Genomic DNA, 24,553 nt, shown 5'->3' with positions numbered 1-24,553 from the left:
TCCTGGCTTTGTTCTCTCACCTACCTAGGTACACGTTAGCACATGGAGAAAGACTCAAGTGGATGAACTCAGCCCATACAACATTTTCTGATCTCCACCAGTCCCTCTGCTGAGGTTACAACACAGAGGACTGTACTGGCATGAAAATGCAGCCAGGAAATGGAATGAGATTGGTAGCAGGTGAGACTACTGGGATCACCTTTTCCCACCTTTTCCCATGTAGCCCTGACTATGCTAACTGGCTAAATGATGAAAAAACATTTTATGAAACGTAACTCTCAGCCTGCAATATTACAGCAAAGCAGGAGAGGTTGGTTGTAAAAAAACCCAGAACTATAGGAATTATTGTTTGAAAAAGCAAGCAAGAAAAAAAATGACTAGTTCTGCTACCTTAATTAATTCATTTAAAGTTTGTTTTTTTAAAATAAGTGTACCTTCAGACTTCAAAAGTCTGTTTTACACAGTGAGAAGTATTTGAAAAGGCAGCAGTAATAAATATGAAAGTAGTACTTTTTGGAAGGACAATACTATTTCAGCTTCTGTAAATACTTTTTTAGATTTATAGAACAGAAATATACATTTTTCTTCCCATATCAGTGTACATACAGATCACAAGCTTCAAGACCACAATAAAAATGAGGGAAAGAATTCATTACTAGTATTTACTGATACTATGTTAAACATAATAACAGAAATAAATATTTCAAAACAAAGAAAATATAGCTAAACAAGTAGTAAGATTAATGAGAGTAATTCGTATGAGTATTTTGAAATAATTTTAATGTCTATAACAGTTCTAAGTGTATGACAAGTTTAAAATCACAGAAAAATTAAATCTCTTGAACATTTTTCTTCTCAAGTCTAAATAAGAAATGTGTTGGCAACTAGAAATAGAAATCATGGCATTAGTCAAATTCTCAAACCATCCAAAGGGTCTACTACCTAAATGCCAAAACCCAAAGTAATCTAACATACAAAGGAGATACAAGAACAAATTCACAGAGGACTTACAACTACAAGAAAGGCTATTATGTTCTTGCCAATGAACAGAGTTCAAAAATAAGAATTAAAAAACCCCACACTAAAACATATTCAAATCACTGCAGAAAAGGCCATTTGTCACTTCCTCTGAACAATAAAGTTTTTGTTCACTTCAGGAATGATGGAGAAACACTAGTTAAATTAAAAAAATGTAGAACTACAATGTTCAACATATATTTTTTCCAGAAGAAGTCACAATACTTTAAGCTTTGTACAGCAGAAAAAGCAGTGCTTCCTCTCTTGTTTAATGACAACATACTCAAGTGCAAGGAAACAGCAAATTCTGATTAATAGAATATCATACTGCACTTAATTATAATGTAACTACCCCTGTTATCAAACAGGGTGTATTTTAGAGAAGTGAAAACATTCCATATTTAGCAGTTCCATAAAATACAATGTTATGGGGGTTGCTTTAATTTCAGCAATGTTTCTTGGTATCAGAAGAAAAACACAGGAATGAACATTAAGTGTGAGACATAAAATTCAGCTTTCCAACAAAAATCCAGCCAGTTCTTTTTTTTGAGGCACCTTGGCAAATCACTCTTACATCTATTTGTTGCTATGACTGACGGGTTTGAATATTTCCCCTACAGTTTCAAAGCTTGGAAATCCCCTTCAAACCAGGACAGCTTTTCTCAGTATTGTGTATGGTATCTCGGTGTACTCTGGATTGCACACAATGTGTTTGGCCTCTGTTACATATGCCTCTGAGTCTACAAATAACCCCCGAGTCAGGAACTCCTGTGGCTGTAGCCTTGGGAGGCACTGTCAGGAACAGGAAGGTGCTTGCAGGCACTCACTGTGACGTGCACGGTGCTGCCCGCTCACAGCCTCTGCCCACAGCAGGCACTGCTGGCACAGGACTCAGCTAACATCCATGGGAATAGAGGTAGAGGAGGTAAATGGCACACTTATCCCGGGCTGTGGCACATACTGTGCCACATTCACAACAGGACTGACACATACCCAAAGCTCCCTTTGGGTCGCTTAGGCCTTTGGGGCAAATCATGGAGTTGGAAGGAGAACCAAAGCTTTACAGAAAAAAAAGTATCAATCTAAAAGGTAAGAGTTAGAACTTAATGTTCAAGGTTCCTTGGAAATAGCACTGCCTCATTCAGTTGCAAAAGAACACCGAGATGAATGGGCTACTTCCTCTTTGTCGTCCCCTTATGTGCTAAAAGAATATGTAAACTCCCTGCTTAGCCCAAATCTAGTGTGGGAATTCACATGAGCACAAACCCATCTCTTCCTGTCTTCTTGACAGCACATACACGTCTCCCATGAGCTTCCTTCCCACTGCACAACAGCCCTTTCAGGCTTATCAGAGGTAAGTAGGAGCCACAAAGGGAATGAAATTACAGCATTTGCGTAAACACCCAGGAGCAGCTGCAACATGAAAGTCATCACAGCAAAAGTTGATTCTGCCTCTCAGCATACCAATTATATCCTCTCAGGCTCAATGGCATAGCTCCCAATTAAATGCAGCCAGGGTAAACAAGCATCTGACAGAAAATATCACATAGAAATTTGGTATGAAAGGTGACAGTCTTATAATAACTGTTTCCTTTCTATGGCAGCCTGCAAGGTTACTGCTCGCTGTATTAGATCATCCTATGACATCCTAATAGACCTTCCAGAAGCGATGCATAAGGATGTGAATTGATGCCTATTTTTAATGTGTAACATTTCCTTATCACAGATAATCAGTTTCATAGTTCATGCAATCCATCTTTTCAACATACTTGTAAATAGTGTTCACTACCATTGTGAGGTACAAACCTATGTTGTTCGATTTTCTTTCCTAAAACTAATTACAAAAAAGACTTTTTTTTTTTAATCTTTGCACAACAAACTACTTTTGGGGGATCCTCAACAAACCAAGTCTTTGCTCCTCATTTTCTACTCTGATCACAATAAAGCAACGATGCTGTTGCAAAAGTAAGACAAATAACTATTCCTTGGTGAATTAAAGAACAGATTCCAAAAGCATTTATTTATTCAATTTGAAACACTGTTGAAAAAAAATATTTAGAGCTCAAAGCAACTCAAACTGTTTCCCTGATTAATCATTTCATTGCAGGAAATATAGATCCACTAAAGAAATCTAGTTAGGAGAAAAGAAGGAATACAAATCTGAAGTTTCCTATTTGAATTACAGCAACTACAAAAAGAGTGACTGAATGGAAAATTAAATCCCCCCCACCTTCTCAGATGTATTTACTCACATCCTTATTTCAGCCTCATCACCTAGTTCCCCTCTGGAAGCCCCTGGCTGGAGAAAAAGTCACACAGTCTGACATACCTAAAATGGGCAGCATATTTTCATCACCACAGGTCTGCTTTCATAGCACAAAGGCAACTAAAAAGTCCCAATTTTATTTCTGGAAACATCATGACAGACCATGACACTGTTTTGCCACTACCCCCACATCCATGTCCAAAATTCACTAAGGAAGCAGACCTTAAGCTGTACAAACAACAGTACAGTAAACACACCAAGTTCATCTCCACTCAGGGACTACCTGCTGATACAGAACTGGAATGAGATCAACTTGAAACTGACAAGTAGGTGGCCCCAGAGTGATAAACGATGGAATTTCAGCTATCACACAGTCTAACAGAATCTACTGACATCAAAGTTTAATATAGTGTATTGAGTCTTTGTTTCATTAGATTGTATGCATTTAATCAATCAGGCTCTCACACAGGGGGAACATCATTTCTACTACTCTTCAGACTGTGTGTGAAGGTCCTGTTACCCAGAACTCCCTTCCTAAAAATCTCCACCTTCAACTGGTACTGCCAATCTAGCCCTGTCTACTTGACACATTTGAAATTTTCAAGCCATACAGCGCTCAATAAAACACAGCCTTTTGTTTATTTTATGATATTATAGAACACCAGTACCTATTAAATACTTAAAATGACTGCTACATTTTTAAGGAGAATTTTATTCTCCTGTACAATTTGCAGCTAGATCAGAACAAAAGTCCTGAACTGATAATAAGATCTGTGTGGAAATTAGATGTCTGCACAATAGGCTGCATGTACTACAAATACTATAAGACTGTTTCAAGTTTCTGCAACTGATAAACATGTTTAATGTCTGTGCCTGCAGAAAGCCTGAAGAATAAACCTAGTGTCCTCTTTCATATTTTCAAAGCTGGTGAGGAACTGAGGTGCCAGCTGCAGCGAACGCCCAATCAATACTCAAAGATAAAGCAAACCTGCCCCGAGATGTGGTGTGGGCTCCATCTAGTGGGGCTCAGCTTTGGTCCGTATCACAACCACCAAATCTGATATCTCCACACAAAACGTGTCAGAAATAGAATCATGGAATCATTAAGGTTTGGGAAAAACTTCCAAAATCATCAAGTCCAACCTGTGACTGATCACCACCTTGTCAACTAGGCCACAGCACTCAGTGCCCCATCCAGTTGTTTCTTGAACACCTCCAGGGACAGTGACTCTACCAGCTCCCTGGGCAGCCCACTACATGTTTTACCACCCTTTCAGTCAAGAAATTTTTCCTCACATCCAATTTCAACCACTGCTGGCACAGTTTGATGTTATGTCCTCTTGCCCTTTTGCCGGTTGCCTGGGAGAAGAGACCAACCCCACCTGCAGCCTCCTTTCAGGTACTTGTAGAGACCAGTACGGTCTCCCCCGAGTCTCATTTTCTCCAGGCTGAACAACCCCAGCTCCCTCAGCTGCTCCTCCTATGACTTACTCTCCAGACCCATTGTCCTTCTCTGGACATGCTCCAGCACCTCAATGTCCTTCTCATGGTGAGGGACCCAGAACTGGATGCAAGATTAGAGATGTGGCCTCACCAGTGCTCAGTACAGGGGGACAATCACTGCCCTGGTCCTGCTGGCCACGCTATTTCTGATACAGGCCAGGATGCCATTGGCAATCTTGACCAGCTGGGCACACACACTGGATCATGTCCAGCTGCTGTCAAGCGGCACCCCTAGGTCCTCTTCCACTGGGCAGTTTTCCAGCCACTTTGTCCCCACCCTGTAGCACTGCCTGGGGTTGTTGTGACAGAAGTCCAGGACTTGACATTTTGCCTTGTTGAGTTGGCCTTGACCCACTGATCCAGTCTATCCAGATCCATCAGCAGAACCTTTCTGCTTTCCAGCTCATAAACACTCCCACACAACTTGGTGTTGTCTGTGAACTTGCTGAGGGTGCATTTGATCCCCTCGTGCAGATCATCAGCAAAGGTGTTAAACAGGACTGGTCCCAACACCGAGCCTGGGGAGCCCCACTGGTGACAGGCTGCCAGCTGGGTGTAGCTCCTTGCACAGCCTCCCTCTGCGCCCGACCATCCAGACAGTTTTCACCCAGGGAAGAGCATACCTGTCCAAGGCACGGGCTACCAGCTTCCCCAGGAGAATGCTTTGGGAGGCAGTGTCAAAAGCTTTACTGAAGCCATAGAACTGCAATATACTGTAGTGTCTGAAATTGCACCCTCTCATATGTTTACCATGACCTTTGAAAAGCTTGATACTGTAGACTGTAATTATAAATATGGAAGTGTATCTTTAAAATTGAGGAGCAGTTGATAGATTGGTGGGTTGTAAAAGGTGGCAGAACAAAACTATAACCAGTTCTTTTACTTTTTTGCAAGCTCAAGATGTCTTAATTTTGTTCTATTCACTGGGTTTGATTCCATATTTAAAATTTAGTTTTCAGAAGATCAAAAGATTTTAATTTTTAATGTAAAACCCCCCACATTTTAATTATTTCAGCATCCATTAACAGCTGGCTGAAAATGTAAGAACAAATAAAATATGAAAGATGTTGAGATTCAGATGCAAATTATAAACACAACTGAAAAAGACACAGAGGATACTTCATGGCCTATCTAATGACCTACCAATGTTTAAACCAAAGGAAAAAGTTTCTGGTGTTCTCAAAGTGCCTGAACATTACTTGTATATTATCCTTCTGGCCAATGAACCTGACAGTGTACGAGACCTACCTCTGGACTTGTCTTTCTAAAAGTGTCAGTTCCATGTATCACGTCCTTCATTATTCTCTCACTGAGATGACTGTATTCCTCTTCGGTGAGGTTACTGTCCTCCAGCTGATGGTTGCAAACTGGGCATTGTCCACTGCAATAATAGTGAAACAAGAAATAGAAGGAAGAAAGGCTTTTAAATAAGAAAGTCCTTAAATATTACTAACTTATCAAGTGTCTGTATGTGAGCAGAATTCTTTAAAAGAACTCCAACCCTGTACAATCATCAGAAAATCAGTTGAGCTATTTCTGCGATGCAAACAAAACCTACTAAAGTCACTAGCTATTATGCTCTTTTTATTTTCTTGAAACCATTTCAATTTTATTCAAATTCTTATCCAAGCAGGCTACCTCAAACTTGTTTAGTTAAAAATAAAGTGTTCTAACAGTTCTAACAAAATAACTACTATGGAACCACTTGTCACCATTTTGTTCACAGATTCTTAACCCATGATAAAATATGAGGTGATCTACGTTAGTTTAGCTCTCAAAGTCTTTAACTGTTTACAGACAGTAAGACAGAAAACAAACTTACCTCTCAGCCAAGACAATTGACTTTAGAATTTTCAAATCTTAAGGCTGGAAAAGGCTGTCTAAAATATGATGAATTATTATAACAGAGTACAGTACCACACACATTCTTACATAATAATAATGTATTTTATAGCAAACAACTCTTAAAAGAGTGAGCTATCCTGCTCTTTCAAGGGCTTCAAAAACTGTGGGCTCTACATGTGCTTTTACTTCACAGTATGCAACTCAGAGTATTTTTATAAACCACCTAAAACCCTCATAATCCATTGGAGACATTCTCATAATTAATACATTTATAAATGCCAAATTGCTACAAAAGCATAAAACAAGGTTTCAACTAGAATAACATTTAAAATAGCAGTTTACAGACATTAAGAAAACTGCACTGTAATAGAAACATACCCCAAATATACCTGTGCAAATCTAAGAACCATTTTGTCTTCACTGAAAATGAGATAGGGAGAAACCTTTCATCTGCACAAATTAACTGCAGTGTGCAAATAGTATCAGTTCTCAAAAAGAGAAGATTTTACACACCAAAGCTGCTCTGCTATAGATCTTGTTAAACAATAGTATCAAAAAGTCATCAAAAAGAAAGTCTTTAGATCCTAAAGAGGAGACAAATAAGCCACATAGTAAAATGGCACCTCTTATCTTTTACTATGTTTTCCTGCCTTGGCTCTGCAAGCATAATTCTTTTCCAAATGTGCATGCTGGGTCTTGATTAATGTACAAGTTGGAAACTGGAGTTTGCGAAATCATGTCACAACAAAGGTTCGTATTCTCGAAGACTGAAATACTTTTGTATATAAGGAAAGCCATTTTTTTATATTTTTGAAGGAAGAGATCAGTATAGACTAATCAAGACAATACCTCACTTATAAATAGAATGTTGCATTTACCTGTCTTTAATTTTGGTCAGGCGTCCTCTCCAGTTCCCTCCTGGTAAACTAATATGTACAGGGGGAAAGACAAATAAAAACATTAGGCAGGCTCTTATTTAACATTATCTGAATTACATGTCAGAATAATTATATTTTGGTCAACATTTAGAAATAAAAAAACCAAACAATCATCTACCTTACAGAGGAATTATATAAAAATCCATATTAATTTAATAACACCTGGAAATATTATATAAAGAACCAGCATTTAACAACATGCAAAAAACTAACACTGCCAACCTCAGCAGTTTATGCTGTCCTCAAATTTTAAGAGCCACACAAATGATCCCTGTGCACTGACAACTTCTAAGTTACTGTCCTAGACATTCATAAGCCAGTCCAACAATGGTAGTGCATTCCCACGGCCACGTTTTCCATCCAGGAAGACTAAATTGAAAAATGGCTCTGAAACTCACATAAATCAAAGCCAACAGCTAAAAAATCACAGATGGGCTCACATCCAACCTCAGGACAAATATGGAATGGGCTCAGGTGAACCCCATTGTGTATGTGCACTGTAACTAGTTGTAATCGGCAGAGTCTGACAATAACTGCTCATGACAACAAACCATGTGACAGCTAAATACTGTGCTAAAACAGAGCCTCCTATTGAGATTGTATAGAATACTAGGACATGAACAAAGTCAATGCATTTAATCTTCATTTTACCTAGTGGAATTTGCTGCCTCTTTCCTTCAAAGAAAGAAACTATCTAACTTTCAACTAGCTTACTGCTTCTACACTCCAATAAATTACAGGGAAAGCCCTCACACACCTGTCAATATTCTTTATCTAGCACCCCAGAAACAGATGAAGTCAGCTATTTTGAATTGCCATGACCCAACACGATTTCCTAATTTTTGTACCAAGGAATAATATTTAACTGGTAAAAGAAAAGGTGAAATCAGTAAAAATGTTAAACTTCCACAGTAGTTTGTGAGCAAAAATAAAATGCATCTTTTCATGACAACATGTCTCTTGTGGAGAAGCAAAAATCAAAAAGAGGTGTTGAGGGGTCTCAGAGCTTATCTGTGGGATAATCTGAATCCCTCCTCCTCATGAACTGCATCTTGCTATTCCAACTTTATTTACCTTTCAAACCACAGCTTTATACTCCGCATAAATGTTCTGTGAGGGTATATTTGGTTCTCTCTCAGATATAAGAGGATACCAAAGAGCTCTTTTTGTAACTCAGCATCTTTCATACCCCTGCTGAAGTCAAAAAACGACTGCAGGACATGCAAGGTTGGGACCACATCTTTAGCCAACATCTCACTGTACAGTTCAAAGGCGAGCTTCATCTCTTGGTGACGGCTGGCTGCTTCGATACAAGATTCATAGCACCTCCGTGAGGGAATCATAATCTTTTTCACTTCTTCCAAAACAGTCAAGGCCATTCTCCATTGATTTGAATTGCTCAACCCCCTGATGAGAAGGCTGTAAGCCCCACTTTCTAAAATCTTAAACCTGACTTTCATTATGTCATAGACATCGAGGATTTCTGAAACCTGTCCCTGCTGGACACACAGTGTCAGGTATTTGACCAGCATGTTGTATGCAATGTCACCATTACGCTTTGCCAGGTGGGTCAGCAAGGACTTGGCCACATCAATGGGGCTGTTGCACCTGATCATACTGTTCAGCATCACCTCTTCAAATATTTCAGGTGATTGGAAATCTTCCCTCAGCTTGTTCCATTCCTCAGCCTGCAAAGGTTTTTCTGGAGGTTGTACATTGCTAAACTTTTGCCTTGGCACAACGTGACTCATTGACCATCTCTTTGCAGCTCCAACAGAGGAAGAAAAGTGGAATCTCCCTTCAGGTATTTCTTTAGTCTCCTCATCCCATCCTTTTCCTTCTTTGCAATCAATTTGAGACCTTTTCTTGGCAGGTAAGACATCAGTTTCTTTGGGGTCCACTGGTAAAGCAGAGCTGGAAGATGTCATAAAACTGAAACAGTTAATTTTTTCCCTATTAGGGATGCTGAAAGAGGCAGCAAACAGTTGCCGGCATCTTGAAACAGGCCAGAACATGTGACATTTCCATAGCAAAGCTTGAAAACCCTGCTGACTAGTTTGAGAAAAGAGTGCCATCACAAGACCAAATTGTCTCACTATTAGCTCAGTGTATCTGATGGAGTTATAAAATGAAAAATACAGTTTGCATGGGGATATTTATTAATAGAAGCCCAAGGGCTGTCAAGTTGTATAAGCTTGTATTTCCAAATGCTTGTTCTGTGAGTCTTTTTTTCTCTTACGGACACAAACAATGGTAAAATCTTTTTTCACAAAAAAGAGGGCAATCATCCAAAATGAGGGTATTTCTTTTTCTAGAGAAGATGTTTTACATATTCCTGTTTGTTGGTTACAGCAGTGATGCGTACTGTCAATGTTGTACACAGAAAGGCAACGTTGACACAGCTACACAAAAATCACGAGGTTTTTCTTCCTGCCTTTGTCCAAGTCAGAAAATTTCCTAAAAATAAAAAAAACAAAACACCACGACATCACGACCTGCTCCGTGGTTTCCTGGGATATTTACATCTGCACGCTAGCAAACACGAAACTCAAGATAGCCCGACGATTTCAGGTGAGACCTGATCCTTCAGGCAGTCCCAGGACGGGGTTCCTACATTGCTTCCCTCACATTTTTCACCTGGTGACATTTTTCACCTGGGGACTTCCGTTTAACTTGTTTTCCCAATCCCAAATCCTTGGTATCGCCGCGGCCAAAGAGGCAGAGCAACACGGCGGCGGTAATTACACTAAAATGCCAGGGACACGTTATACAGGTAAATACCGGCAGGTCCGCAGGCTGGTCCGCCTTACGGGGAGACTCCGCGGGGTCCCACGTCCCTCACTCGGTGCCCCGCAGACCCAGCCCGGCCGTACCGCAGAATCCCCGACTTTTGGGAAAGTCTTTCCCGCTCGTCCCCTCTCCCGCTCGTCCCTCAGCGAGGGGCCCACCTGACGCTGCGCGCGGCCGCCATGCGCGGCAGGCGCGTGCCTCACGGCAGCGCGAGCCAGCTTGCCATTGGCCCGGAAGCGCGCGGCGGGCCAGCGCCCGTGCGTCTCAGCGGGCGGGGAGACACGTGACCCGCGCGCCGCGGCGGGAGGGACGGGGCTGCTCCGCCATGTCGGGTGAGGGCAAGAGGCTCCGAGGGGCCGGGGTGCGTCGCGCAGGGCAGTGCGCATGCGCGGGGAGGCGGAGCCGGTCGCGTGCGGATGGACTGGGAGCGGAGGCTGCGGGCCCGCCTGGCCGCGCGCCGCGCGCGTGAGTGCCCCGGGAGCGGGAGCGGGAGCGGGCGGGGGAAGCGCCCCGGGCTGCCCGCAGCCACCGGCGGCGCCGGGCACGGCCGGCGGGGCGAGCGCCGGCCTCTCCGGTGCTGCCACAGGGGCCGGGCGGCTCCCGGCGTTGCCCTGCGTAGAACCAAAGTGCCGCGGTTCAGGGCCGGGGAGCGGGGGCTGTGAGGGCTGCGAGGGCCGTGAGGGCTGCGCCGCCCGGCGCACGGCCCCGCGGCTGGGAGCGGCTCGCTCGGCTGAGCGCAGGCGGCGCTGGCGCAGGTGCGCAGCGACAGCCCCGAGCCGGCACGGGAAGGCGATTTGGGGAGCTGCTCTCGCCTCGCAGCGTCTCAAACAGAGCTGCTGCTGGAGCGAGAGCTGCTGCTCCGCCAGGCATCCTCGTGGAGCTGCTACGTGAGCTGCTCCACACCTTGGAGCGAATCGGGTGTGTGCAGTCATTGGAGGAGGTGCTGTGATCATACTCAAAATGCTTATGGGACGTACACTTATGTAATTTATGTGATTGGTCTGTGCTCCACTCATTTCCCCCTCGTATTTGTGTTACCAAATAGCACAACCAGATAAGCCTCAGTATTAACTCTGCTTTTCGAGCCTCTTGTTATATTAGAAGTCTCTTTGGAGTACAACATCAACATTCTTTTCTGTGTCAATCAGCCAAAAAGAGTGAACAAGAGCTAAAGGATGAAGAAATGGAATTGTTCACAAAATATTACATGGAATGGAAAGGAGGGAAAAAAAGTGACAATATGTCATATGCAAACATACCACGATTTTACTATAGGGTAAGTGAAGTATCCAGATAAACTTTTAACAAGATGCTATTGAATGTTACAAAAAAAAGGTTATGCTCACTCACAGGGACCCTGCAGCTTCAGAAGCTAAAGTAGATTGAAGTCTGAGTGATGTGAATTGCTTAGTCTAATTTTTTGTTTCGTACAATTGTGAATTTCAGCAGTTTTAAATAAGTACGGAGAATCCTATCAGTGTCAGTGAAATGTTTTGCTAATCAGTCTGCTTGGTAAAGATAGGAGGTTGTCTTTCAGAGGCACTTAAAGTTCTAAATAAAATATGACATACTGGTGTCACACATATATATCTTCTGTTTCCTGCTTAGACACAGTGGGATGCTGCCTCATGAAAATGGTGGGTCATTGGTCTTGCAGACTAGAGATGGATCTGTTGCTTGCATCATCCATCAGAAATGCTTGGTCCAGAAACCTAGTTGTGAGGATGAATCAGATTGGGATGGGAGCACATGCTGACATCTTGATATTGCTGATACTCACCAACTTGACCACTCAGCTGCTGCCAAACCTCTCATGGTCACGTATGCCTTAGAGTCTCATGTTTCTGCCAATACAGTTCTCAAGTACCTGTGTTTCAGTTGATGTGCAACTCTCCAAGTTCCAGTGGTGCTGTACAGTGTGGCATGTAAATATTGGCAGAACTTTCACCCTAGGTGTTCTTTCATCTTAACTCTTGGCCAGACAGGTCTAGTAGACTTTCACACTTTGGAGAGTCAGGCCTACCACAAAACAGAATGTTCTGTTTCTCCCGAGTAAAACACAACAGTAAATGTCTTTTTTGTGTGAGCCCTTATACCTAGCAACCATGGCAAAGTGCTTATTGATGGTTTATCTGGTGTGGGGTACTTCTCTCTCTCTCTCTCTCTCCTGTTAAAGATGTCCTGCTTTAGGTCAGTGCTCCATTATTGAAATGGTTTGAGACAGCGTGCAAGTGATGTCTCTTGTAGCAGAAGCAAGTTTGGTAGACTGGCTATTTCCTGTCAAGTGAACAACTTCAGTCAGAGTGTGTGACTCAAGACTACCTGAGAACACTTGCTAGATGTGTAGTTTTTGAATGGTCCTGTGCTGAAAATTAAAATGCCACAATGTTTCCAGCTGCCAGCTGAAGATGAAGTCTTGCTTCAGAAATTAAGAGAAGAATCTCGAGCTGTCTTTCTGCAAAGAAAAAGCAGAGAACTACTGGATAATGAAGAGCTGCAGGTAGGAAAATAATTTCTCAGTGTCTTGCAATGGCTTGTAAATGGATTTCAGAAGCCTGAATGAATATCAGGAGATATTAATTCAGGCTTCTGAATGAATATCTCCTGTCAGAGTTTGATGTTCTGTCTGCCCACAGACTCTTGCAGTAAGGTGCTTTGTATTTGGGCACACAGTACTTGGTAAAGCTGAAGTGCTGCCTAGCCTAGTGCTGGTAATGCCAGTGTGAAGCTTCCTCGTTATGATGTATGGGAGACTAAATTGATGGATTCCAGTTTTCCAGCATGTTGCAATGATTTCCCTGGTGGGCCCAGATGAGAATATGAGTTCTGTTTATGTATCACTGAGAGAGACTCCTGAGGTGGTTGATTTTATTGCACTGCAAAGACAAAAGGGGTGTGACCCTAGAAATGGTAGTGAGGGAGGGAGAGAGTGCATGTGTTTAACAGCATTTAAGGGAGTGGAAGTAGCACACACTGACTTTTCTGGCTGAACTGATTAACCATGTGTCCTGATTAACTGAGAAAACCTTGCATCAAGCCTGCATTTTTGCTGAGTTTCTTAAATACTATATCTTAACAATGTTGACATCTCTTTAGATGTTGATATCTCTTTAGAAATCTCTTCTTAACCAAGTATAAATACCTTTTAAGAATCTATGGTTTCTACTGGACAAACATCAGACATCACCAATGATTGGCGAAGAAGCAATGATTAATTATGAGAACTTCTTGAAAGTTGGTGAAAAAGCTGGACCAAAATGCAAGTAAGGCTTTCTTCTCTTGTATGTGCTCATTTTGACTAAACCTAATGCTACTGTAACTTCCAGTTGCTAAAATAGATGGGAACAGTGTAATGGTGAGAAAAAATCATATCGCTGTAGTTACTGATGAACTGGTTACTTTATATCCTTGCAGAGGTGTACTCTGCATCTCTGAGGTGACTTGTAATAAAGGTGCCTAAAAAAATGGTAGAGCATCCTTTTGAAGAAAAGTTTTTGTGAGCATGAACAGTTTTAGATGTTAGTGGTCAGCAAACAGCACATTATGTAAATTATCTGGAAATCATGTCTCCAGTGATATTTCCCAACTTTCCCTAATATCTTCTGATGCAGAATTTCCCACCAGTTGTGGACAGCATGCAGTGAATGGTAGTTCTTTATGCTCCTTTTGGAGATGGCTGTTGTGCACATAGCTTTGTGATTGAAATTAGGGCAGAAGCCAATTATTTGTCAGTACTGGCAGTTCCTTTTATGTGCATATTGTTGTAGAAGATTGGAAGCTACTGAACACGTTGTACTAAAGAGAAATTGAATAAAAGCTCTCTAAAGTTGTTCATCACTGAAGAGTCTCGTGAGCTGCTGAAGAGTTAGCTGCTTTTTATTGAGTTTACTGTTGTTACTTGGTAGGACTCCACCTGATGAGTGCAATGTAGCATATTAACACATTCTGTGTTAAAACATTACTTTACAGGATCTGTGAATGTCAAATACTGTAACTGGGTTTCTCAGTGCAGTGTAATCAGATGCATAGAAGTAGCTTTGTGTTTGTTTTACAGGCAGTTCTTTACAGCGAAGATCTTTGCTAAATTACTCCATAATGATCCTTATGGGAGAATCTCTATCATGCAGTTTTTCAATTATGTCATGCGAAAAGGTTAGTGGGTGCTTCTTCTGTGTTAGAAGTTTTTTCATTTTGAGGCTTTTTCAGCTTTATTTGTTACTTGATGTTCCCTTCAACAGCAGTGAGATCTGCCCTTAAATGCAAATGCTGTTTCTCTTGAGGCTTGGGATTTTTTCCTTGTTACTAGGAGGTGGGAGACCGTCATACCTCTGAAATCCACCTCTCCCTGGTCACAGATATGCTTGATTTGTTTGTTTATAAATATTGCCATTCTGATTTCCTTTATTCAGGCGATACTGTGAAGTGGAAAACAGTACAGTTTCCATGGCAGGTGTGATCTTAAACACTGTGATGGGGCAGATAGCTTTGTTTGCTGTTTGTCCTTCTACATTGCTGTCTATATTTTCTGTTTGTCTAATATGTCAGTATGTTTCTGTGCTTGTCACTTACCATGCTTGCAGGTATTTTTTATTATAAATAGCCACTTGGGCTGAAAAATGCCCTTTATTTTGAAATATATATGAGATGTTGTTTAAAAACACTAGGCTGGCTAGCAGAAAGGAAGATTGTCTCATTATCTTTTGCTCTGGCTACTGTGTTCTTAGATCTGCTAAAGATCCAAGAGAACAGCACCTTTCTCTGAGCAGCTCAGGCAGCTTAACCTAAAATCTTGTGGTGCAGGGGATCAAAAATGTGTTGAGTAGGAAGCATGATGTGCAGGTGGGCACAATATGCAAGAAATGAGTAATAGACCCATTTCCATCAGCAAATCCAAAAGCTGCAGGATAGGAGACTTGTGGCAAAGTCTGTTAGGATTGTGTGCATTTCAAAAAGGCCTACCCAGAGGGACACAACAGAGGTTCTTTCAGAGCTTGTTTCACCCAGAAGTTTTGAGTCTTGTGTATTTAGGATTATACCTTACTTCTAAGCAAACAAACAAAATAGTAATAAAAAAGTGCCACCACCACCAAATCACTTTGTGTGTGATGCATTTACCTTTAAACTCGAGCCAACAACAAAACAGTCTCACTGTGTAGTGTCTGCCATCTGAGTGATGACACTTAGCCCACCATGAGAAACACTTACCTTGGAGAGTGAATGTTACAAAGGACAGCTTATATTGCATAAGAGGAACTTTTGAACTGTTTCTTCGGAAATGGGAGTTAAATTTGATGTTGAGAATGTGAATAATAGTTTTTATTAATCTAATTTATACTCCATCACTGTTACAGTGCTTTGACAATGGCTTCAAGCACATTGTCTGTAGATTTTCCAATTAATGTGTCTTCTCATTACAAACATAGATGCTTGTGTGAGTCTAATTCTTGTCTTGTAACTCAGAACTGAGGACCAGACCTCTGGCTGTAGCTGCAGTGTCTGGTGCTATACAAGGGGTTGAGCAATCTATCTGTATATGACATTGTGCAGCTGTTTAATGCAGTGAAAATGCACTGCTACACATTTCTAAGTCAGTGAGAGAGAACGAATCCAAATGATTCCATGTAAGCAACTGTGTGTGCTTGCAGCCTGGAAAGTCTGGGCTGCCTCAAAAGAAGGGTGGCCAGCAGGTCAGGGGAGATGATTCTCCCTCTCTGCTCTGAGACTCTTGAGACCCCATCTGGAGTCAGCCCAGGAAAGACGTGAGCCTCTCCTGAGACCACAGGCTGAGAGAGTTGGGGTTGTCCAGCCTGGAGAAGAGAAGGCTCTGGGGGAGCCCTCATTGTGGACTTTCAGTACTTAAAGGGAGCTCATAAAATGGAGAGAGTGACTTCTTAGCCAGGCAGATAGTGACAGGACAAGGACAATAGGCAGGACAATACAGTTTTATATTAAAAGAGGAGACGTTTAGAGTAGATGCTAGCAAGAAGTACTTAGAGGGTGGTGAGGCACTGGAGCAGATTGTCCAGAGAAGTTGTGGATGCACCATCCCTGGGTGTGTTCAAGGCCAGGTTGGATGGGGCTTCAAGCAATCTGATCTAGTGGGTGGCATCCCTGCCTGTGGCAGGGGGAAGTTGGAACTAGGTGATCTTTAAAGTTGCTTCTAATCCTAGCCATTCTATGAGACACCAAATGAAATGTGGTGTCTGCTCAGCCATTTTTCATATCTAGTTATTATAAGGCAGTCGTGGCAATGGTGTATATTTATATTATAAATAGTATATATTTATGAAGTGTATATTTATAGTATAGTGCAAGTGACTCTTAAAAATCTAGAGACTGAAAGAGTGTTTCTAAGCAGTACATGACATGGCTTTGCTTAAGGCTCAGAAAAATGGGAAGAGGCGCTTAAAATCCAACTCTGCCTGGCCTCTAGAATAACATTAAATTTTGGCATGAACTCAATAGCCCCATAGGTTTCTTGCATTGTAATCCTGTTTCCTGTTTCACAGTATGGCTTCATCAGACAAGAATAGGTCTCAGTTTATATGATGTGGCAGGACAAGGCTACCTCAGAGAATCAGTAAGTAAATTCTTGATTAACTTAATGTCTCTCTTTAAATCAAATGACAGAACATCAGAAAGATCCCAATTTTTTTTAGCCTTGTCTTATAAAAGATTATATCATATAATAGATTTGGGGTGGGCACATTTGTTTGGATAAATTGCAATTAATGTATTCAAGAGATGTGGTGGTGAGAGTAGTGTTAGTCTTTTAAACCTAAACCTAATTTTCTGTAAAAAGGATTGTATCTACAAAGATTTCGTGTCATTAGCACTTTACTGGATTTAGTAGGGTATTATAAAAATCACAAATTATTCTTCAGTGAGTCATTCTCCTGTTCTAAAAGGAGGTAATATTTAAAAAAAATAAAATCATCCTGGTTACCCCTCAAAGAAAAAAGATTTATCAAAGAATACCAAGCAGTCGGATAATCCAATCAGGAGTTATGCTCCTGATATTTGAAAAAGGTACCGTGGAATGCATTTATATTTACATATGAATATCATGTACTTTGTTAGATTCTGATTCATTAATAGGCTGTTTCAGCCCTAGAATAACATGTGCATGTATATAATCTGGGTTTTCTTGCACATAGACAAAAGCTTTTTTACCTGCTTTCATGCTCTTTTCTTGCATTGTTGCAGGACTGCATTTTTAACAAAATACACTTGAAAGACAGGGAGGAATATAGCAAACATGGAACAATAGTAATGTTCAATGCTTGTTTCCTTTTCTTAATTCTGCAGGATTTAGAAAACTATATTTTGGAGCTCATCCCTACTTTGCCACAACTGGATGGCTTAGAAAAATCTTTTTACTCCTTTTATGTCTGCACAGCAGTTAGAAAGTTCTTCTTCTTTCTGGATCCTCTCAGAACAGGTAGGTCTCTTAAAATGCTTCCACTGAAGCTACTTGTGTTTTCAAAGCAATGTGTAGTTGTCCTGGTAGGCTTTTGTTCAGTACTGAAGATTATTCTCCACTGAAGACCATGACTCTTTATTGTGGTTTTATAATCTACTTTTACAGCTAATGAATTTCTGTGAGATACCTGTCAGTTGAGGTACTATAGAGTTATCTCATAGAAACTGACAAATAAGATACTTTTTCATCATAATGAGCCATTAGGAGTAGCTAATTTTGTAGATGTTTAGGGTGAATAGAAAACACAGCAACCAACAACACAACTGCTTGTCAGAACATCCACAGAGCTGTGAAAATGCTCAGGAATGGTTAGAGTGATGTGCTTTTCCTGCACCATGGAGACCCACTAGGAAAGGTCTGCAGTTAGGTCTGATAATGCTTGTTACAGCTGTAGCTCCCTCCTATGCCCCGGATTTAAGTCACAAACTGCGTGTTTTCAAGGTCCAGCTGTGCCCCTTGTAAAGGTCACAATTGTGTGGGCAGCAGCCTCTGACAGAGGTAATTACAAACGTTCGGAGAGGGTGAGTGGGAAGTTTTAAGTGCCATTATTTTGCGCAGCTGTTAGCACAGTGTCTGTGCACCAGTCAGAGCTGCACCAGCAGAAGTGCATTCTCCTACCTTAGCTTTGTGTCACAGCTGTAGTTTTAAAGGTGTAAGAATGTCATGTCACTTAGGAGACTATTATTTCATCAAATGTTTTAAGCATGCTTTCTTTGCATTTTTATTTTACATTTTGAGTAGTTGATGTTGAACATTCACATTTATTTTAATCTAGTTTTCTGGCATTTAAGGCTTCAGGATAGCTCCTGCCAATATCAGGCTAGTTTTTCCAAACATTTTAAAAGGTATTTTATCTCTGAAAGTAGATCCTTATCCTTGATGTAAGACATAGGTTTTGTTTAACTTTTGTTTCCTAAAAAGGCATCTTTTTCTGCTCCAAATACTTCTTTCTTAAGTAGAACAACCTAAATGAGAATAGTCAAATGGATATGTTGGCTGAGCAACTGTTAAAATGTGTTTTCTTTTTCTTGCTGCAGGGAAGATAAAGATACAGGATATTTTAGCTTGCAGCTTCCTGGATGATTTACTGGAGGTAAAAGGTCTCTAACATATACTGTTGTATTTTAATTTACTCTTTCTGAATTCTAACTTTATGTTTCACTTAGTTAAGGGATGAAGAACTTTCTAAAGAAAGTCAGGAAACAAATTGGTTTTCTGCTCCTTCTGCATTAAGAGTTTATGGTAGGTTCCTTTATATGCCAACACTTTTCTTCTCCTCTTTCTTGTATGACTTAGTCACATTATTACTGCTATTTTTCCTCTGCTTTTGTCATGTTAAATCCTCCTGCTAACTTGTCTTTTCAAATCCTGTATTCACCCTTTCAGTTTATCTTCCTTTCTTTATAATTTTGGTTCTCCGCTGTTGCTCTTTATTGTGGTGTTAAAATCTGTCACTTTGTTGCACAAGATTCCTCTGTAACCTTCTCTTCTGGCTCTGTTCATGCCTTTGCATCATCTTTAGCTCTTCATTAACGCTTACAGCATATTTGTGTAAAGTAATATGCTCTTAGCCCTCTGCTCCTCTCAGTACCCACAGCTGTTAAGTGATATTAGAACTGCTAACACCTCATTATGGGAATCCCACTTCTCTCCCTCCATGTTCTGTACTTATTTCTGATGCTTTATGAATATTATTGTGAATCTAGTAAATTCACACTTAAATGTGTTAATTTTATTATGGAAATTAGAAAATTTAGCATTTCAATGTTTGTTTTTCTCTGTTGAAAGAATTATTTTCTGATAGAGGTATATTATGGTTTGCTTTTCTATCTCCTTCCTAGGTCAGTACTTAAACCTTGATAAAGATCACAATGGCATGCTCAGCAAAGAAGAGCTGTCCCGATATGGAACAGGGACTCTGACCAACATATTTTTGGATCGTGTCTTTCAGGAATGCTTAACTTATGATGGTGAAATGGTAACTACATGTTTTCCTTTTGTCCACAGCATATCATCTTTGGCTTATTGAGTTGGGAAATGTCTAAAAGTCAGTATCTTTAAAGAGTAGCTTGAGGTAAAGAAACTTTTGTTTATCATTGTGCACACAAATGACCATGCAACATATTACGAAGTTAATTTTCTTAAGAGCAAGGTGATTGTAGTGTGGCCTAAAAAGAAATTGCTTGTTGGAAAAAGCAGAGGTGATAGAGAATCCAGACAGCCTAGGATAAAGCCACTTGTAGATTCAGTTACAAAAGTGCATGTTGAAAAAATGTATAGATGCAGCAATACTTTTTAGTTAAATGTAATGCTTTAAAGAGAAGCAAAGACAAGTGGCACACTTGGGATTAGTGCAAGTTAGCTAAGCTGTCAATTTCTTCATCAAGACAACTGTGTTTTTCATTGTGAGCTTTCCATAGCTGTGAAAAATGAGAAATCTAAGTAATTTAAAGTAACACCTTATATCTATATTTTTTGAAGCTTTACTTAATGTGCTGCCACAATTCTTGTCTGCATTCAGATGACTGGAATGGGAAGTGATAAGTTACAAATTCACTATACAGCCCTTTTGCCACCTGAGCAGTTTTTTTTTTTGTTAAAATCACATAATCATTGAGGTCATGAGGAATCCTCTTAGTTGTCCTGGACTGGCAACAGTAGGTTCATCTCTCTTGTAGGGAGGAGACCAGGGCAGGACCCAGTGCCTGGATTAAGCATCAGCAGTGCTGAGTAGAGAAAGGGTCACCTTCCTCAGCTTGCCCCCAAAGTGTTTCCTAATGCAGCTGAGGGTGCTGGCAGCAGCCTTTGCTGCAGGGGCCTGTTGCAAAGCTGCTTCCTGATAGTCAGCCCCCAACTCTACAGGTACATGGGGTTATTCCTCCCCAGATGCAGGATTTTGTCTTCCCTCTGTTGAACTTGATGAGGCTCCTGTTAGCCCATTTTTCCAGGCTGTCAAGCTCCCTCTGCATGACAGCACAACTCCCTGGTGTTACAGGTAAACAGGGTAATTATACACACAGGGCTGTAGGATTTCTGTCCTTTTCACAGCTGGATCTTGATTGGGAAACCAAGAATCCATACTAGTGAAAAGAAAAGTGTGGTACTTATTTGGAACGTTAACTAATGTTTCTAGCATGTAATTTGCCAAACCACTGACTCTGGTTTAAGGATTATGTACTTCATTAGCTATATAGTTCACTATTTGGTACCAGTAGGCTTACTGCCACTAGACATTTAATTTATGATAATGAAAACATTTTATATGTTTTCTCTTCACTAGTTGAGTATGTTCAGCAGTTTAAAGATATATTAAACATTGTTTGAAAGCATATATCTGGCATGTTTCATTTGGATTTATGCTTGGAATGCTATTTTGCCTCTGTTATCAGCAGACATTAAAAAGTAACTTTTCTGTGCACATTAGTGGTAGCAGCCATTTTCCATTTCATGTTGCCTTTTCAGAAAATAAACTGATCCCCTAGAATGAAATAGCTGCCAATTATAGAGTTCCTGCTTGCAAAATCAATTGAGAAAGAAGACTGTAATAAATGTGATTGTATCTACTTCTAGGACTATAAAACCTACCTGGACTTTGTGCTTGCATTAGAAAACAGAAAGGAGCCTGCAGCTCTGCAATATATTTTCAAACTGCTTGATATAGAGAACAAAGGACACCTGAACGTCTTTTCCCTCAATTATTTTTTTAGGGTAAGTCCCTTTATACAAGTAGGCCATTTTCTGTGTTTATAGTGTTACAGCCTATGTGCTTCTGCATGCAGATCTGCAGGAAATCACTTTAAATTACCAATAGCCACAGGCAGGCTAGTAACGACTTCTAAGAAGATTTAATTCTTTTAAGACTAAAATTGGAAAGATTTCAAAAGGTATTTTCAGTAGTTTATCTGCAGTTGAAATTAACTGGTTTGATTTTGAGTAGGAAAATATTTTCTATTGATTTTTTTAAAATTGAAAATTGTTGTAAGATTATGTGATGATTACCTGTTAAAATATTTTATGATAGTCCTAATTGATTATTGCCCATGGTTTTAATTTCAACTGTAATACTGAAATTCATTAAAAAAGATGAAGATAATGAAATGTATTGATAGGCCTATACAGCTGTGGGATTTTTCATTCAGTGCTTTGCTTGCAAAAAGCTTTTTGCATTTTTTGTAGTGTGCATTTGTACCTGTTGCTTCCAAAATAGATTTAAACTAAGCTTCTTTTTTTTTTTAGTTGCTGTTAATTTTAACTTAAGATGGTAAAATCTTCCTCCAAACTGTGGTTTGTGTGTGATAGGTTTTTGTTGGTTTGGATTATTTTTCTTCTGACTAGTGGTGATTTTGGTTTGGAAAGGGGGTCGGTGTTCCGTTGTTTCGTCTTGTTTTTCTCATCGATACCTGAGATGCCTTGGGAAGTGCTATGCAGTAAAGTAATATTTTTGTTTGTGGATCTTTGTATTATAACTGTGAAAATAAATGTCATCATGCTTAGCTGTATGCTTGAAGGATGAAGAACGAGGTACAGACCTCATAGTCAGTAAAGCAGTCAGGCCTGCTTAAGGCAGGATCTTATAGACATCTTTCTGTATTGTAACGAGACTCCTTTTGGACATGGAACATGCTAAGTTTTCCTTGAAATCAGAACAGTTCCTCTTGACTCTGTGAATGATTGCTTTTCTGCCAGCATTAAGTGTGAATAGGTCTGCACCTACAGAGGCTGTGCTGATAAGGCTGTGCAGCTTGTACTAGTGAAACAGTTTTGTTCACAGCTGTTACTTGCAGATGTAGGTTTGGTGATGCAGGTCTTTAAATACTACCACATTAAAACAATTGATTTGTCTTTCTGCTGATTGGTCATTTTCCTTCTCTCTTTCCTTAGCCTATATTTCATACTGTGTCACAAATGTAACCTTATGGTTCGAGTGTATTAATATCTTAAGTTTTGAGAGATAATATGTAAATCGCTCAAACACTGATCATAATGAAATGAGATTCGTATCATACTCATTAAGAACTGTGAACTTAGAGATGTATATCATTGATAATGCCTTAACTCACCCCTGCCTCACATATGGAAGAAAAATTATTGCAAGCTGTACCATGAATGCTTTGTTAAAGGGCAGTACAGGTTAAAATGCAGAAGCATTTAATAACTTTCATACAGTGTCAGCATAATACTGCACTAGCCATTCCTAACTTTTCTTTCTTCTAGGCTATTCAGGAACAAATGAAAATTCATGGACAAGAACCAGTTTCTTTTCAGGATGTCAAGGTTAGCTTTACCAAGTGGAGTACTGTGTAAAATGTTTGAATAAGCATTTAATAATTTACTGTTACATCATAATTTCTAGTATATTTACTTGGAGACTACTAGAAATGAGCTGACTTGTCCTACTCATAGGTTTGAAAATGTCTTTCTAGTCAGCAGTTGCTCTGTAAAATAACTGATGTGTTCTGGTAGTTCCCTTAATAATAGGTCTAAGTTACCTGTTGAATACATGTTGCTGTTTCCTACTCTTGAAGGTACTTGCTGGTCATTCCTTGGGGCACAGGGGACAGGTGACAGGTGACTGAAACAAACAGCCTGTAAAACTGATTACTGCCTACTATATATTTAGTTTCAGTACCTAAAAATGAAAGTACAAGAGCTTCTACAAAACTTAACTCATACAAGTGAACTGAGATTCATTTTGCCACTTTGAGGCTGAAGCCTCCCCAGAAAAGCAAATTCTTACTCGAGATGTGGGAGCTGAGGACACTGCTCTGAACTGTAGCCAATCAGTCAGTGTGCTTTGTATCTTAAATGCTTTGGGGCTTAAGAGCTGCTTTTTGTAAATTGGTGTGGGTGGCACTAGTTACCCAAAGATCACTCTGTATATGGTATGAAATAGCCATTATTCTGCTCATTAATGTGTGGGGCTTTTCTCTCAATTTTGACTTGTCTTTCATAGGATGAAATCTTTGATATGGTGAAGCCTAAGGACCCTTACAAAATCTCCCTTCAAGACTTGATCAATAGCAGTCAAGGAGACACTGTCACCAGCATTCTGATTGACCTGAATGGGTTCTGGACCTACGAGAACAGAGAGGTCCTTGTGGCAAGCGATAATGACAGCACTGCTGATGTCGATGATACGTGACTTCGAATGGGAGCAGACTGTATCCACAGAGATCTCAATCTGATGGGCCAACTGTTGGAAGCTGGAAATGTTCATTAGCTGAATTAATTCCTCTTCCATTTTACTTCTCTCCCTTCCCCCTTTGCCTCCACATATGATATAAAATGTGGTACGTACATACACAAAGGACAGAACTAATTTCTGAAACCAAAAAAGCGAGAGCTGTTTACGAGGCAAAAAGAACCTTTTTTCTTAATAAATATTTTTGGACTTTTTTCATGTGTACCAAGCCCTGTTCTTATTTAAATACCTTATTCTAAGTGTGAATTTAACCTGAAAGTAAGAATGTGGTTCTTGGTATCTTCAGCACTGGCCTGTATCCACTCAGCCATCCCAAGCCTCCCTCTCCATTCTGCATGGCTTCCTCTAATGACAGCACTGTTGAGCATTCTGTTGTGAAGGCAAAAGCTTTCAGTAAAAAGTGAAGAATTTAGGCCTTTTTTTTCTATGCATGACCAACTTTAAGTGTGTAACAGGAAGGATAAGTAAATTATTGAACTGGATAGTTACCTAATTTTAAGAGGTTCACT

The 24,553-nt window shown here is 40.2% G+C and overlaps 2 protein-coding genes across 3 annotated transcripts in view; one reads left to right on the top strand and one right to left on the bottom strand.

Annotated features, from left to right (window-relative positions):
• The window catches only part of LOC119701002 (protein only RNase P catalytic subunit), a 37,208-nt gene extending 27,370 nt beyond the window's left edge, over window positions 1-9,838 (bottom strand). Inside the window, exons 1-3 of the mRNA XM_038136793.1 lie at window positions 8,644-9,838; window positions 7,510-7,557; window positions 6,035-6,167 (exon numbers count right to left, since the gene is read on the bottom strand). Of these exons, the coding sequence (XP_037992721.1) occupies window positions 6,035-6,167; window positions 7,510-7,557; window positions 8,644-9,644 (1,182 nt within the window). The 5' untranslated portion in view covers window positions 9,645-9,838. The remainder of the gene's footprint in view (window positions 1-6,034; window positions 6,168-7,509; window positions 7,558-8,643) is intronic.
• An 847-nt stretch (window positions 9,839-10,685) lies between these two features.
• On the top strand, window positions 10,686-24,242 carry PPP2R3C (protein phosphatase 2 regulatory subunit B''gamma). Of its 2 annotated transcripts, XM_038136789.1 has the most exons (13): window positions 10,686-10,824; window positions 11,508-11,635; window positions 12,755-12,859; window positions 13,510-13,622; window positions 14,414-14,511; window positions 16,869-16,939; window positions 17,668-17,800; window positions 18,880-18,935; window positions 19,009-19,084; window positions 19,684-19,820; window positions 21,413-21,550; window positions 23,057-23,116; window positions 23,796-24,242. In XM_038136789.1, exons 1-13 carry the CDS (start codon window positions 10,776-10,778, stop codon window positions 23,982-23,984), a joined length of 1,353 nt encoding a protein of 450 aa, XP_037992717.1. In that variant the 5' UTR covers window positions 10,686-10,775; the 3' UTR covers window positions 23,985-24,242. The 2 variants fall into 2 exon arrangements, with proteins under 2 accessions (XP_037992717.1, XP_037992718.1); XM_038136790.1 differs by lacking the exons at window positions 10,686-10,824; window positions 11,508-11,635 and having other exon boundaries at window positions 13,456-13,622; window positions 23,796-23,984.
• Window positions 24,243-24,553: the final 311 nt, after the last annotated feature.

Source organism: Motacilla alba, chromosome 5 (assembly GCF_015832195.1).
Source record: "Motacilla alba alba isolate MOTALB_02 chromosome 5, Motacilla_alba_V1.0_pri, whole genome shotgun sequence".
Taxonomy (NCBI): Eukaryota; Metazoa; Chordata; class Aves; order Passeriformes; family Motacillidae; genus Motacilla; species Motacilla alba.
Note: the sequence above shows the minus strand (reverse complement) of the source record. Positions and strands in the feature narration are given on the sequence as shown.